General features: G+C 35.5%; 1 protein-coding gene across 1 annotated transcript in view; it reads left to right on the top strand.

The window, feature by feature from the left end:
* The window catches only part of PDE7A (phosphodiesterase 7A), a 43,280-nt gene that overhangs the window by 12,033 nt on the left and 21,176 nt on the right, over window positions 1-10,071 (top strand). The window contains exon 3 of the mRNA XM_009332224.1: window positions 3,268-3,351. Within this exon, the coding sequence (XP_009330499.1) occupies window positions 3,268-3,351 (84 nt within the window). The remainder of the gene's footprint in view (window positions 1-3,267; window positions 3,352-10,071) is intronic.

The raw sequence follows: 10,071 nt of genomic DNA, 5'->3' as shown, positions 1-10,071 counted from the left end.
CCCGCCAAGGGAATTTACCTATAAGCAAATGGTGCGATCCGATGGTTTCAAAAGATTTTGTAACCACTTTGATATTTTTTTAAAAGGCCTAAATAAATGAAAACTATTCATAAGTTCTTTTGTTTTAGGTGATGAATTTTAATTATCTTTCAGCTACCATAATAACGATTGGCTCTGAGGTTGGACTTCTGTTGCTGTTTGAAAGAATTATGTAACAGCGTCTTTTTGTCTGATAAAAGTAATCTTAAATCTGAAATGTCTTGTGCCTTTTTTTAAGTTACCTGTGATGATAAACATGTGTCTTCCTTAAAATTAAATTCTGTATCATTTCAGAGTCATAGGGTTACAAAAACTTGTGCAGGATTTCCCAAGCAAATCAATGCGAGTATGTTATGTTGTGTACAAGCACAATGAAGTGAGTGCATTTGGGATCTATTGATCTTTGCAGGTCAGATTAACTGGACAGTGGATGCATAACGATGGTCCAGTATTTCTGGATGTTTTGGGACTAACTGTACATATGCAGTAGAGATTAATTTCACTGTGCTAATAGCACATCATTTCATAATGTGCTAATGTGCAGCCAGTTTAATGCTATTCCTTTTTATGCTTCTATACACATAGAAACTTCAGATGGATGTATGGTGTCTTCAAATTCCACTTGTACCAATTTTTTCCAAGCACATTTATTGTCCGAAATCTTGAAAAGTAGTTCTGTACAATGATAATGGAGACAGCTGTTCTGCCTTTTTGGCCCAATAGGAATTTCTACTTTGTTTACTGTGATAAATTCCAGTCCTGTAGTCAAATGTATTCTAAAAAAATTCATCCATTGTTGAGATCTTGATTCTTAACAAAATACCCTCTGCTTCTACCATGATCAAGGAGAGAGAGTTTTGTTTAACAACTATTTAATGAAAATATTTTGCTTTCCTTACTGGGAATTTCTCATTTCATATGTACGCAAGTAAATACCCTCATTTTACCTTCATCTTATTGCAATTGCCTTTTTAATAGTTTGCCATGTGCATTTTTAGTATATCATTTCTTCTCTTGGCTAACTGTTCCTGTAAATAGACGTTTTAATAATTCCTTTTAAAAGCAGTATAGTTAGTTGCACTTCTGCATTTCACTTGTAGACAATTTTTCTTGTTTTCCTACTCAAAATCCACAACATTGTGGGCATTTCAAGGGTTACAGGGATATTCTATCTATGCTGTTAGACTAGGTACTAGTAAATAAAAAAGAACAAAGCAGAGAGAAGTTTTCTGGATATCTGCTTATTTTGTTATTTGCAGAATTCCATGTTAGTCTTGAGGTATTTTTCTGTGAACTTTTCTTAATTCTTGACGCTTTGAACAAGTACTATTGTTCACCAAAACCTAGTAGTACGCTGACTGAAACTATTTGCTAATTCACATTATGGTTGGTAAATTCTGAAAGTTATGACTGCCTTGAAAACTAAATATAATTCACAAAAGTTGTATCACCTTTTCTGTAAAAAGTTAGCTCAACTAAAAAAACCTCTTTTATTTTTCTTTTAATTCAGCTGGTGAACTCATTCACACAGCTGTAGCTATGACTGATTTCCCAGATAAATATGAGTGAAAGGTAATAAAAGTTGCATTTTCCTCTGTGTAAACTGATATTTTCATACACAGCTACTAATGCATTCGCTTCCTCTCTTCCAAAATTTCCTCCCTTTTTCCTTTTTATTAATTTATTTTGTAAATAAAGTTCACCAGTTGCTTGTGCCTAACAGAATAGTTCTACAATCTGCTGCCTCTGTATTGCCTGGAACAAGACAAGCCTCTTGCACTCTGCTCAGATGAATGCTTGAAACCTTTATAAGTAATATATTGTCAGTGGTCTGAAAAATAATATTTACAGGAAGTAATTGGGTTACTTTCCCTTGCAGCTCTGTTAAGGTTTTCAGTTTCAAAAAAACAAAAGGAGTAATAACTGAAAACCACATGTATTTGGTATGTTTTTACTGATACGTAAACTTTAGACTCATTTGGGGAGCCCTGGGCCTACTTATCTTTTTGTGGTCCTTCCAGCATGCCTCACGAGGTAACATTCATGTGAAGTGTGTCGCTATAGATGGGTCAGTGTTTATAGATATGTATCTCTAGAAAGATACCTGTTCAGTATTAGAAGTATATTACTGAAGTTTTAGTCAGTAGCTTTAGCTATTTTCTGACAAGTTGTGCCTGCTTCAGCATTACAAATTAGCAGGTTGGAGAAGAAAAGGAAAAAACACTCTCAAGATGTTATCAGTTGCTGGAAATTAAATAGCTATATTTTTATTTTGTTCTTATAAAATCAGTCTTAGTTCCTTGTGTTAAATACTTAGTTTTGATTCATGTGAAAATCACTGTGTTTGAGGAGAGGAGAATATGACACTAGAAGGATTTTCATAATTAGAAACCAGAACATTTTCACATCTTAGATTTCACTTTTTTGTTAAGTTTTTGAGGAGGGAAACACTATTGCATTTGATCCTCAAAGGTTTGCCCAAATTTGTAATTGCTAAAGGATTTTAAGTGAAAGCTTTTAATCCAGGTGAACTACTTCCATTAATGCATACAAATACCTAACGGAAGAATACTGATCAGCTTTCAGTTGGTAAAATACATAAGTAGAAATCAACTAGCATGCTAAAAGATTCAGGTTGAAGCTAATTGCAGTGCAAAACAGTCTGATAAAATTTTAATACTGAGTTTTGGTATTTTAATAGGCTCTTGTGTAATATTCAAACAGCTGAGCACAAGTAAGTAAATGCTAGTGGGAAATTATTCTATTATGTAATATAAAACCATGTTGTAACGAGCTTATTTGCTAAAAGCTACCATTTCTAGAAGCTGAATCTTTTTTGTATTATACAAAATGTTATTGTTTTATGTGTGTTACTGAGGAACAAATCAATTTTTAATGTTCTTGTTTCCTGTCATATTAAGGTGCACTTTTGCCATACTGGTGTAGCAAGCTGTTCCTAATTTCATCTGAATGCTTATCACATGCTTCTGGCAACGTATGCTTAGGCAGGAGAGATTTTGACAAGAAAGCATGCAATTGCATGTTTAACAAGTCTTCAAACTTTGTTTTGAATTTCACCTTTAAAAAAAAAGCATTGAAGTAGGCCTATTGTTTGAATAACCCTCCTCCATTAAGTACATGAATCTTTACCCCTCCAGGCTATGTTCATTTGCATTTTATCTCTGCCACTCTTCCACACTTTTATTTCACTCTTGACCCTGTTTCTAGGAGATGTACGAGTAAGAAGTCGGGCAGGATTTGAAACAGAGAGAAGAGGTTCTCATCCATACATTGATTTCCGTATTTTTCACTGTAAGTATTTAAAAGCAGATAAATGACAAATAAACAAAGGCTTCCATTAATTTTAACTACTGAGCCTCTAAAAATAAAGTTAGCAGCTTATATAGCAAGACCATTTTTTTATACTTAAGAAAATCTTTCATGCTACTTCATTACCAAAAATAGAAGAGGAAAATCTTCACTGCTAAATTTTTGTTTTTAAAAATATAGTTTAAACTCATTGAATTTAGACCTGAATCCCTATGGAAATGGAGACTATCTTATATACAGCTACTGATGCGTGTGCTGAGTTCTTACTTGGCAGACACAATCAGTTGAGAAGAATACTTTCCTGCTTTTATAAAGCAGCAGAAGGGCCTGGTCCAGGATGATGTTTGGAGAGAATTACAGTAGATGTCAATATTCTTGACCTTATCATAATTAATTAACATTACATTTACTCAAACATGTAGCTAGGACTTAAAATTTTTTGGACATAGACAAATCTTAAATAAAGATTAAAGTGTTATAAGAAAAGAGCAGACTAAATTTTTTTGATTATGTGTTTTAGGAAACATTTTTTCTCAGAAGTGTTACAAGAAGAATATTTTTGGATAACTTAACTTTTTTCTCTACATCTATATTGTTATAACTAAATATGTCAGTAGTTGTTGTAATAGAAAAGCTTCAATAACCACCAAACGAATATGCAGCAAAAGTGCAGGGGATTTAAGTCTTAATTAAATTATGCCAATAATATTAATACATTAAGTGTCATAAAGTATCTCTACCAACATTGTATCAGCACAATTCCAAGTATTCTGAATGCAATGGAGAGATTTAGAAAAACTTATTTCATGGTAACAAGTGTGGTTGTTGTAATTACCTTATTAATAAAAATGAGTGGCAGAAACTGGTCTAATTAATATTCTGATCTTAACTGAAGTTACTCTCTTTAAAAGTAGACCACTACTTAAATTTAAAACTCTTAAACTCTTAGTTTCATTCAAAAGTTAGTTTCATAAAATAGGTGAGAAAACAAAGTTTGAAGAGTATGCTATATTGATTTTTTTTCAATAAAGAGGATATGAATTCTGTCTCAAGTCCTGATAATTCTATTGAGTATAATAAAAATTCTCTGTAGAAATAGCATGCAATTTATGAATTACATGACTGTCGTCTTGTGTGTGTATATATATATGTGGCATTTCATGCTGATACAGGAAAATACTAGCAGAAGTATTAAAAGAACTACCTGTTAAAAGGCAGTCACGTATGATATTATCGCTATTGTCAAATTAACTGTATTTTCTATGGTACTCATCATGCTGTTTCTTTCCATCCTGATGATTGTGCATCAGGCACATCATGACTAATCAGGAAAAGGATTTTCACACCCTTTCTTCTTGCCCCTACTTGTTCAGGCACAGACACCAACTTCTAGCAACATCAACTGTGGTGTCCGATGACAGCAAAGAATGTTGCTAGGAGGCCCAAAAAATTCTTTGGCTGTAACTTCCCTCTCGAGTCAGCTGCTGTGGCAGTTTTCAGAGTTGCCATCTTATAGCCAGATTTTTTTGCGCTTCAGGATTGTGGCCTGTTGCAGCGTTCCTCTTTGACTTCAGACTCCTCCTACTTTGTGGAGTTTCTTTCAAAGTCAGTAAGGAATTCAGCCCCATCTGTCACCATATCACTAGATTATCTATTAATTTACAGCATTTTTTTTCATCAGTAAAATGTTTTCTTTTTCTCTGCAATGCAAGTTGAGTCATGATCAGTGTTTCCGTAATTGTTTTAAGCAAAAGAGTTTTAGTATCATACTGTCAGACTGTGGGTAGAGAGAAGTTATGGGAATCAGATTTGACCTCATTTTTAGGATATTCTCCCCGCCCTCCGCCGGTAACTGCAGAAGGATTTTTCCACATAGAGCTACATGGCTGAAAAATATTCACCCATATGAACAATAGACAGCATGTGAGAGGAGCCAGCCAGCTTTTCTTTGCCTGGGGCAAAAACTGCACTGAAAAGGGTCTCTTCTGCTGCTGAAGCAGACTAAACCATCTGAATGTTGGCTTTTTTTTTTTTGCCCACCACAGCTGCATACTGAACATCAGTAATGCATGGATCTGCTTCCTTCATGGTGTTTGTAAAGTTTCACTGTAACTTTCTTCTGCTATCCACTAACTTTACTCTGTGGTTCTAAATATTTTGCAATGATCATTGCTTACCTGTTTTGCAGATGACTTACACACTGGCTATCATTCACAGTGCTGAAGCATTGTTGCCACTTTGTATTTTGCTTAGCTAACTTCTGTTGTTTAGCATTATTTTCTTTTTCTGTCAATGATGTTTTGTGAAGAAGTTGAACGTCTTTCAGGAAGTCCAGCTAATCTGCTGACCAGCTCTCTTTTTCCAATATTTTATTAATAGGCTCTTAACCCAATATTTTATTGGTAGGCTTGAAGAATACTGAAGTTTAAATGCATTACTCTATTTTCAGGATGCTACTGGGTTTTTTTGTTGGGGTTTTTTTTGTTAGGTTTTTTTAATAATAATTTCTGTTTCATAATATTATTTTTACTTGCAACTTCGTCGTGGTTTAACCTCAGCTGGCAACTGAGCCACCACACAGCTGCTTGCTCACTCTCCCTGTCCCCCCGCCCCCGGTGGGATGGGGGAGAGAATCAGAAGAGTAGAAGTGAGAAAACTCGTGGGTTGAGATAAGAACAGTTTAATAGTTGAAATAAATTAGTAATAATAATAACAAGAATAATAAAAGAATATACAAAGCAAGTGATGCACAATGCAATTGCTCACCACCCACTGACTGATGCCCAGCCAGTCCCTGAGCAGCAGCCCCCCCGAGCCAGCTTTCTCCAGTTTATATACTGAGCATGATGTCACATGGTATGGAATGTCCCTGTGGGCAGTTTGGGTCAGCTGTCCTGGCTGTGCCCCCTCCCAGCTTCTTGTGCCCCTCCAGCCTTCTCAGTCGGTAGAGCATGGGAAGCTGGAAAGTCCTTGACTAGTGTAAGCACAGTTTAGCAACAACTAAAACATCCGTGTGTTATCGATGTTATTCTCACCCTGAATCCAAAACACAGCACTGTACCAGCTACTAGGAAGAAAATTAACTGTATCCCAGATGAAACCAGGACAAACTTCAACTAGTTTTACCAAAGTAAAGTTTGTTAATGTTTAGTTCTTGAGACCACTTCTGTTTCTTCTTAAGGATTATAAGCTCAGTGTCTGCATCTTCATCCCAGTGTTCTGTAATTGGCACATGAATATTGAAGTTTCTAAATTGGCTAGAAGTATTCTCAATGGTAACTTCGTTCTACGAAATTCAATTTTAAAATGATTGTTGGAAAAATGTCTTTATTGCTGTTGCTAGAGATGGTGGTATGGGAGTCATATCTGAGGATTATTAAATGCAGGATTTGACTGATGATCAAACTAAGTTTGTTGGGTGGTAGTTTTCCTTCTGTATTATCCGTTATTCCAGAAGTCACATTTTTATAGCTAATTGCAGGAACTAGCCAGGAGGAATAGCTTAATAAACAAATTTTTGTTTTGACAAGACTGCTTCCCGATGAATGGGGAAAGTCAGGATTGTATTCTTTGGCTGGTAATTGGTTAACATCAGGACATCAATTAGTAGTTTTTCTGTTACTGTGATCTGTTGATCGTCTGTGTGTTTATGGGCATAAACTCAAGTTAGCAGCTAAAAGCCGCCATTTCTGGAGAGGAGAGAGCAGCCACATAACTTTCTTCCTCAAGTAAATTTTTACCTTAAATATAGCAGTTTGGTTTTGTTCAGTGGATGTATGTATTTCACAGTTGCAAGTAAATTGCATACAGTCTAGCATTCTGTTGAGTTGAATATAGAGCACTGGATCTACTTTCCACTCCCCAGGTAACAAGGAGGGAGTTTGGCAGTTTACTGTCTGACAACCCAGCATGTACTGTTTGGTTTTCAGGGAAGTTATTGAAAAGGTGATTGCAGTGGTTATAACCACTCTTGCTCTCTGCTGGTCTACAAATAGACTACAGTTAACGTGATTACTTTTCAATTTTTTTTACATTACTCAAGACATTGTAGATTCAGTCTGCAATGTTAACAGAACATGTTGATAAAAGCTAATGCAAAACAAAATTGTTGGTAGAAGAATTGACAGTATAAAAATACTCCCTTTTTCAGAAATAGCAAACCAGCAATAAAATTTTAGGTTTTGTTTTCTTGCTGTTGAGAGGTTGTCAGTAATGTCTATTGTGTTTTATACGCGCGTGCACGTGTGTGTGTATACACACACACTCTTAAGAAACCTTGATTATGTTTTTGAGGATTTTCTAGCATGCACAAACAAAAGAATATATAATGTGCCCCAATCACTCACTGTTTCACCTGAAAAAAACCAATCAGCGAATGTGCTCAGTGATGTGTACAGTATGTTATAGTGAGGAAGTGAAGCCAAAATGAATAAAGTGAAGCTAAAGTGAAAATAAAGATAACAGCAAAAATATTGGGAAGTGTCTTATGGAGATACAACTTAAATTAATACTTTCAGACTTCCTTTTTAGGAAAGGGTTGTTGGATATAGTCTGGAAGAACCAGATAAAAACCAAATACTTTGGTTTTGTGGAGAGGAAACATTTTTTTCTTCTTGCTTTTCCTGTTGTATCTGCACCAGACTAGATAAGATGTTGTCAAAACGTTTTTAGAATTCTCTCATGCCACTCCAGTCTGAGCATGCTTCTGTGGGGAGATGGTAATGTTGCCAACACATGTGGCTCTATTTTGTAGATAACCGAATATGTCACATCTGTGAGTTAAAATATCTTAGAAGGAAGAAAGGGTTTTCTGAGTTAATCAGTATTTCTGTAAACACTTGGGAATGACTCAATTTTGAATCAAATTGATGCTTGCATACAGTACGGTGCTTCACATAGGAGAGAAGACGATGTGATGGTAACTTAAGACTTCATTGATACTTAGATGGTTCTTCTCCTTAGTTGTATATGGAGCCTTTTTAGTGGGGAAAGGAAAGAAAGGAAGAGTTTAGGTGATGGATAAAGCTAACTCTCTTTCTTAAGAATGGAAGCACATGAAGAAATTCCAGAGTTTATCTTTGGTCTACAACTTTCAGACTGTTTACTTGGAAATTGGAGTTCATGGAACATTTTATATGCTACTTTAAGATCTGGCAAAGATGTCAGCATCTACTGTTTGCAATGTTGTTTTGAACTTTACAGTTTTTCACTCACAAATCATTGGAAAAGGTTTACCTTGGACAGTGAATTTGGACTTCCCTTGGGTGAGAGGCCAGAAGTCAAAGAAGAGAGAAGAGTTCAAATCCAAATTGATTGCCTTAAACAATTTGGGAAGTCTTTGTGTAACAGCACCTGATCATGCTTTTGACAATACCATCTAGAGGTTGAGATAAAATGAGCATAGTCCAGATGAAGTTGAATGCCCTTTTTTTGTTTCAAGAAAACAGAGAAATTACCTAATTGAATCTGGTTAAGAGTAATTGTCTGTCTTGTTCAACAGTGAAGAAGAGTGAGTTCCACAATGAATGAAGTCATGCAAGAAGATTTCTGTGTGGTCATAGGTTGAATGAAGTATTTGTTTCCCTGTGAAAATACCAGCACTGAGAAGTGAAAACATTGTACTCAAGAGAGTTCTCTAAAAGCTGCCTTTCTGTGAAGGATGCATTCTGAAATTGTCATCTAATTATTCACAATCCAGATTATTCAAATAAATTGTTTTCCTCAATGTGAGAGAAATTTTGACTTTGGTTTAGTGTGGAGAATGCAGTCACACAAGGGGAAGTCACAGAGAATGTCCTAAACACAGCTTTGGCCAAAAGAAAACAGTGAAGATAAACTTGAAGTGAAAAGTGAGCTTGAAGTGAGCTTGGTTAAGGCAGATTTCAGGGTAAAAGCTTCCATTTGAGAATACAGGACAGATTTTTTCTTTTTTTTTTTTTTTATTTTGCTATTCTAGATTGTTTTAACCTACAATATCTTCTTTTCAAGTTTCTGTAAAACAGCATGTGTGCTCTGGAGTCTTGCACTGGTACAGCTCACTCAGTGTTTTATTGCTGAGGTAAGTTTGACCTTAGAAGACACAACCGCATTCTAGGTTTTTTTCTTTCCTTTTGAACCTCTCCAATGTGTTCCTTCTCCAAGAAGCTTATTTTGGAAGGCTTTTTTTTTTATGCTGGACAATTTGGCATAAAGTATGTGAGAATTCTTTTGTTTTCATCTCTGCTCCCAGTTTGACTTTTGTATTGGCAGTCATACGGACTCTTAAGGGATATTCTTTTTCTGTCAACCACGATGTGTTACTTTTGAATTCGTCTTTCATTTCTGAGGGTGAAAAATAGCCAAAAAGGATAACTTGATTGTTCTGTCATTCCATTGCCATAGAACTGAAGATTTCTAGAACACCAAAGAATGGTGTTTTTTTGGAAGACATCAAGAAAAGGACTCGGTGATGGTCTGGAATGTATTATCCTTCTTTTGGGAAAAGAGTTGAACCCTTATGTGTTGTGTACTTGTTCTTCAAGAGCATCAGTATCTTGATTAACACAGCATAACCCATTTTTGTAAGGATTATATGTGTATTCTGATGATATTCCTCAAAATATTTTGCTTCAGTGAGGTTTGTTAGTTTACACTGTGCTGTTGTGAGCTACAGATTTGCCTTGCCCAATGGGTGGATTCAGGTTAAAAAAAGTACACAACTGA

The sequence above is a fragment of the Pygoscelis adeliae genome, unplaced genomic scaffold (genome assembly GCF_000699105.1).
Source record: "Pygoscelis adeliae isolate BGI_AS28 unplaced genomic scaffold, ASM69910v1 Scaffold329, whole genome shotgun sequence".
Taxonomy (NCBI): Eukaryota; Metazoa; Chordata; class Aves; order Sphenisciformes; family Spheniscidae; genus Pygoscelis; species Pygoscelis adeliae.
This window is presented reverse-complemented; position numbering and strand designations above follow the sequence as displayed.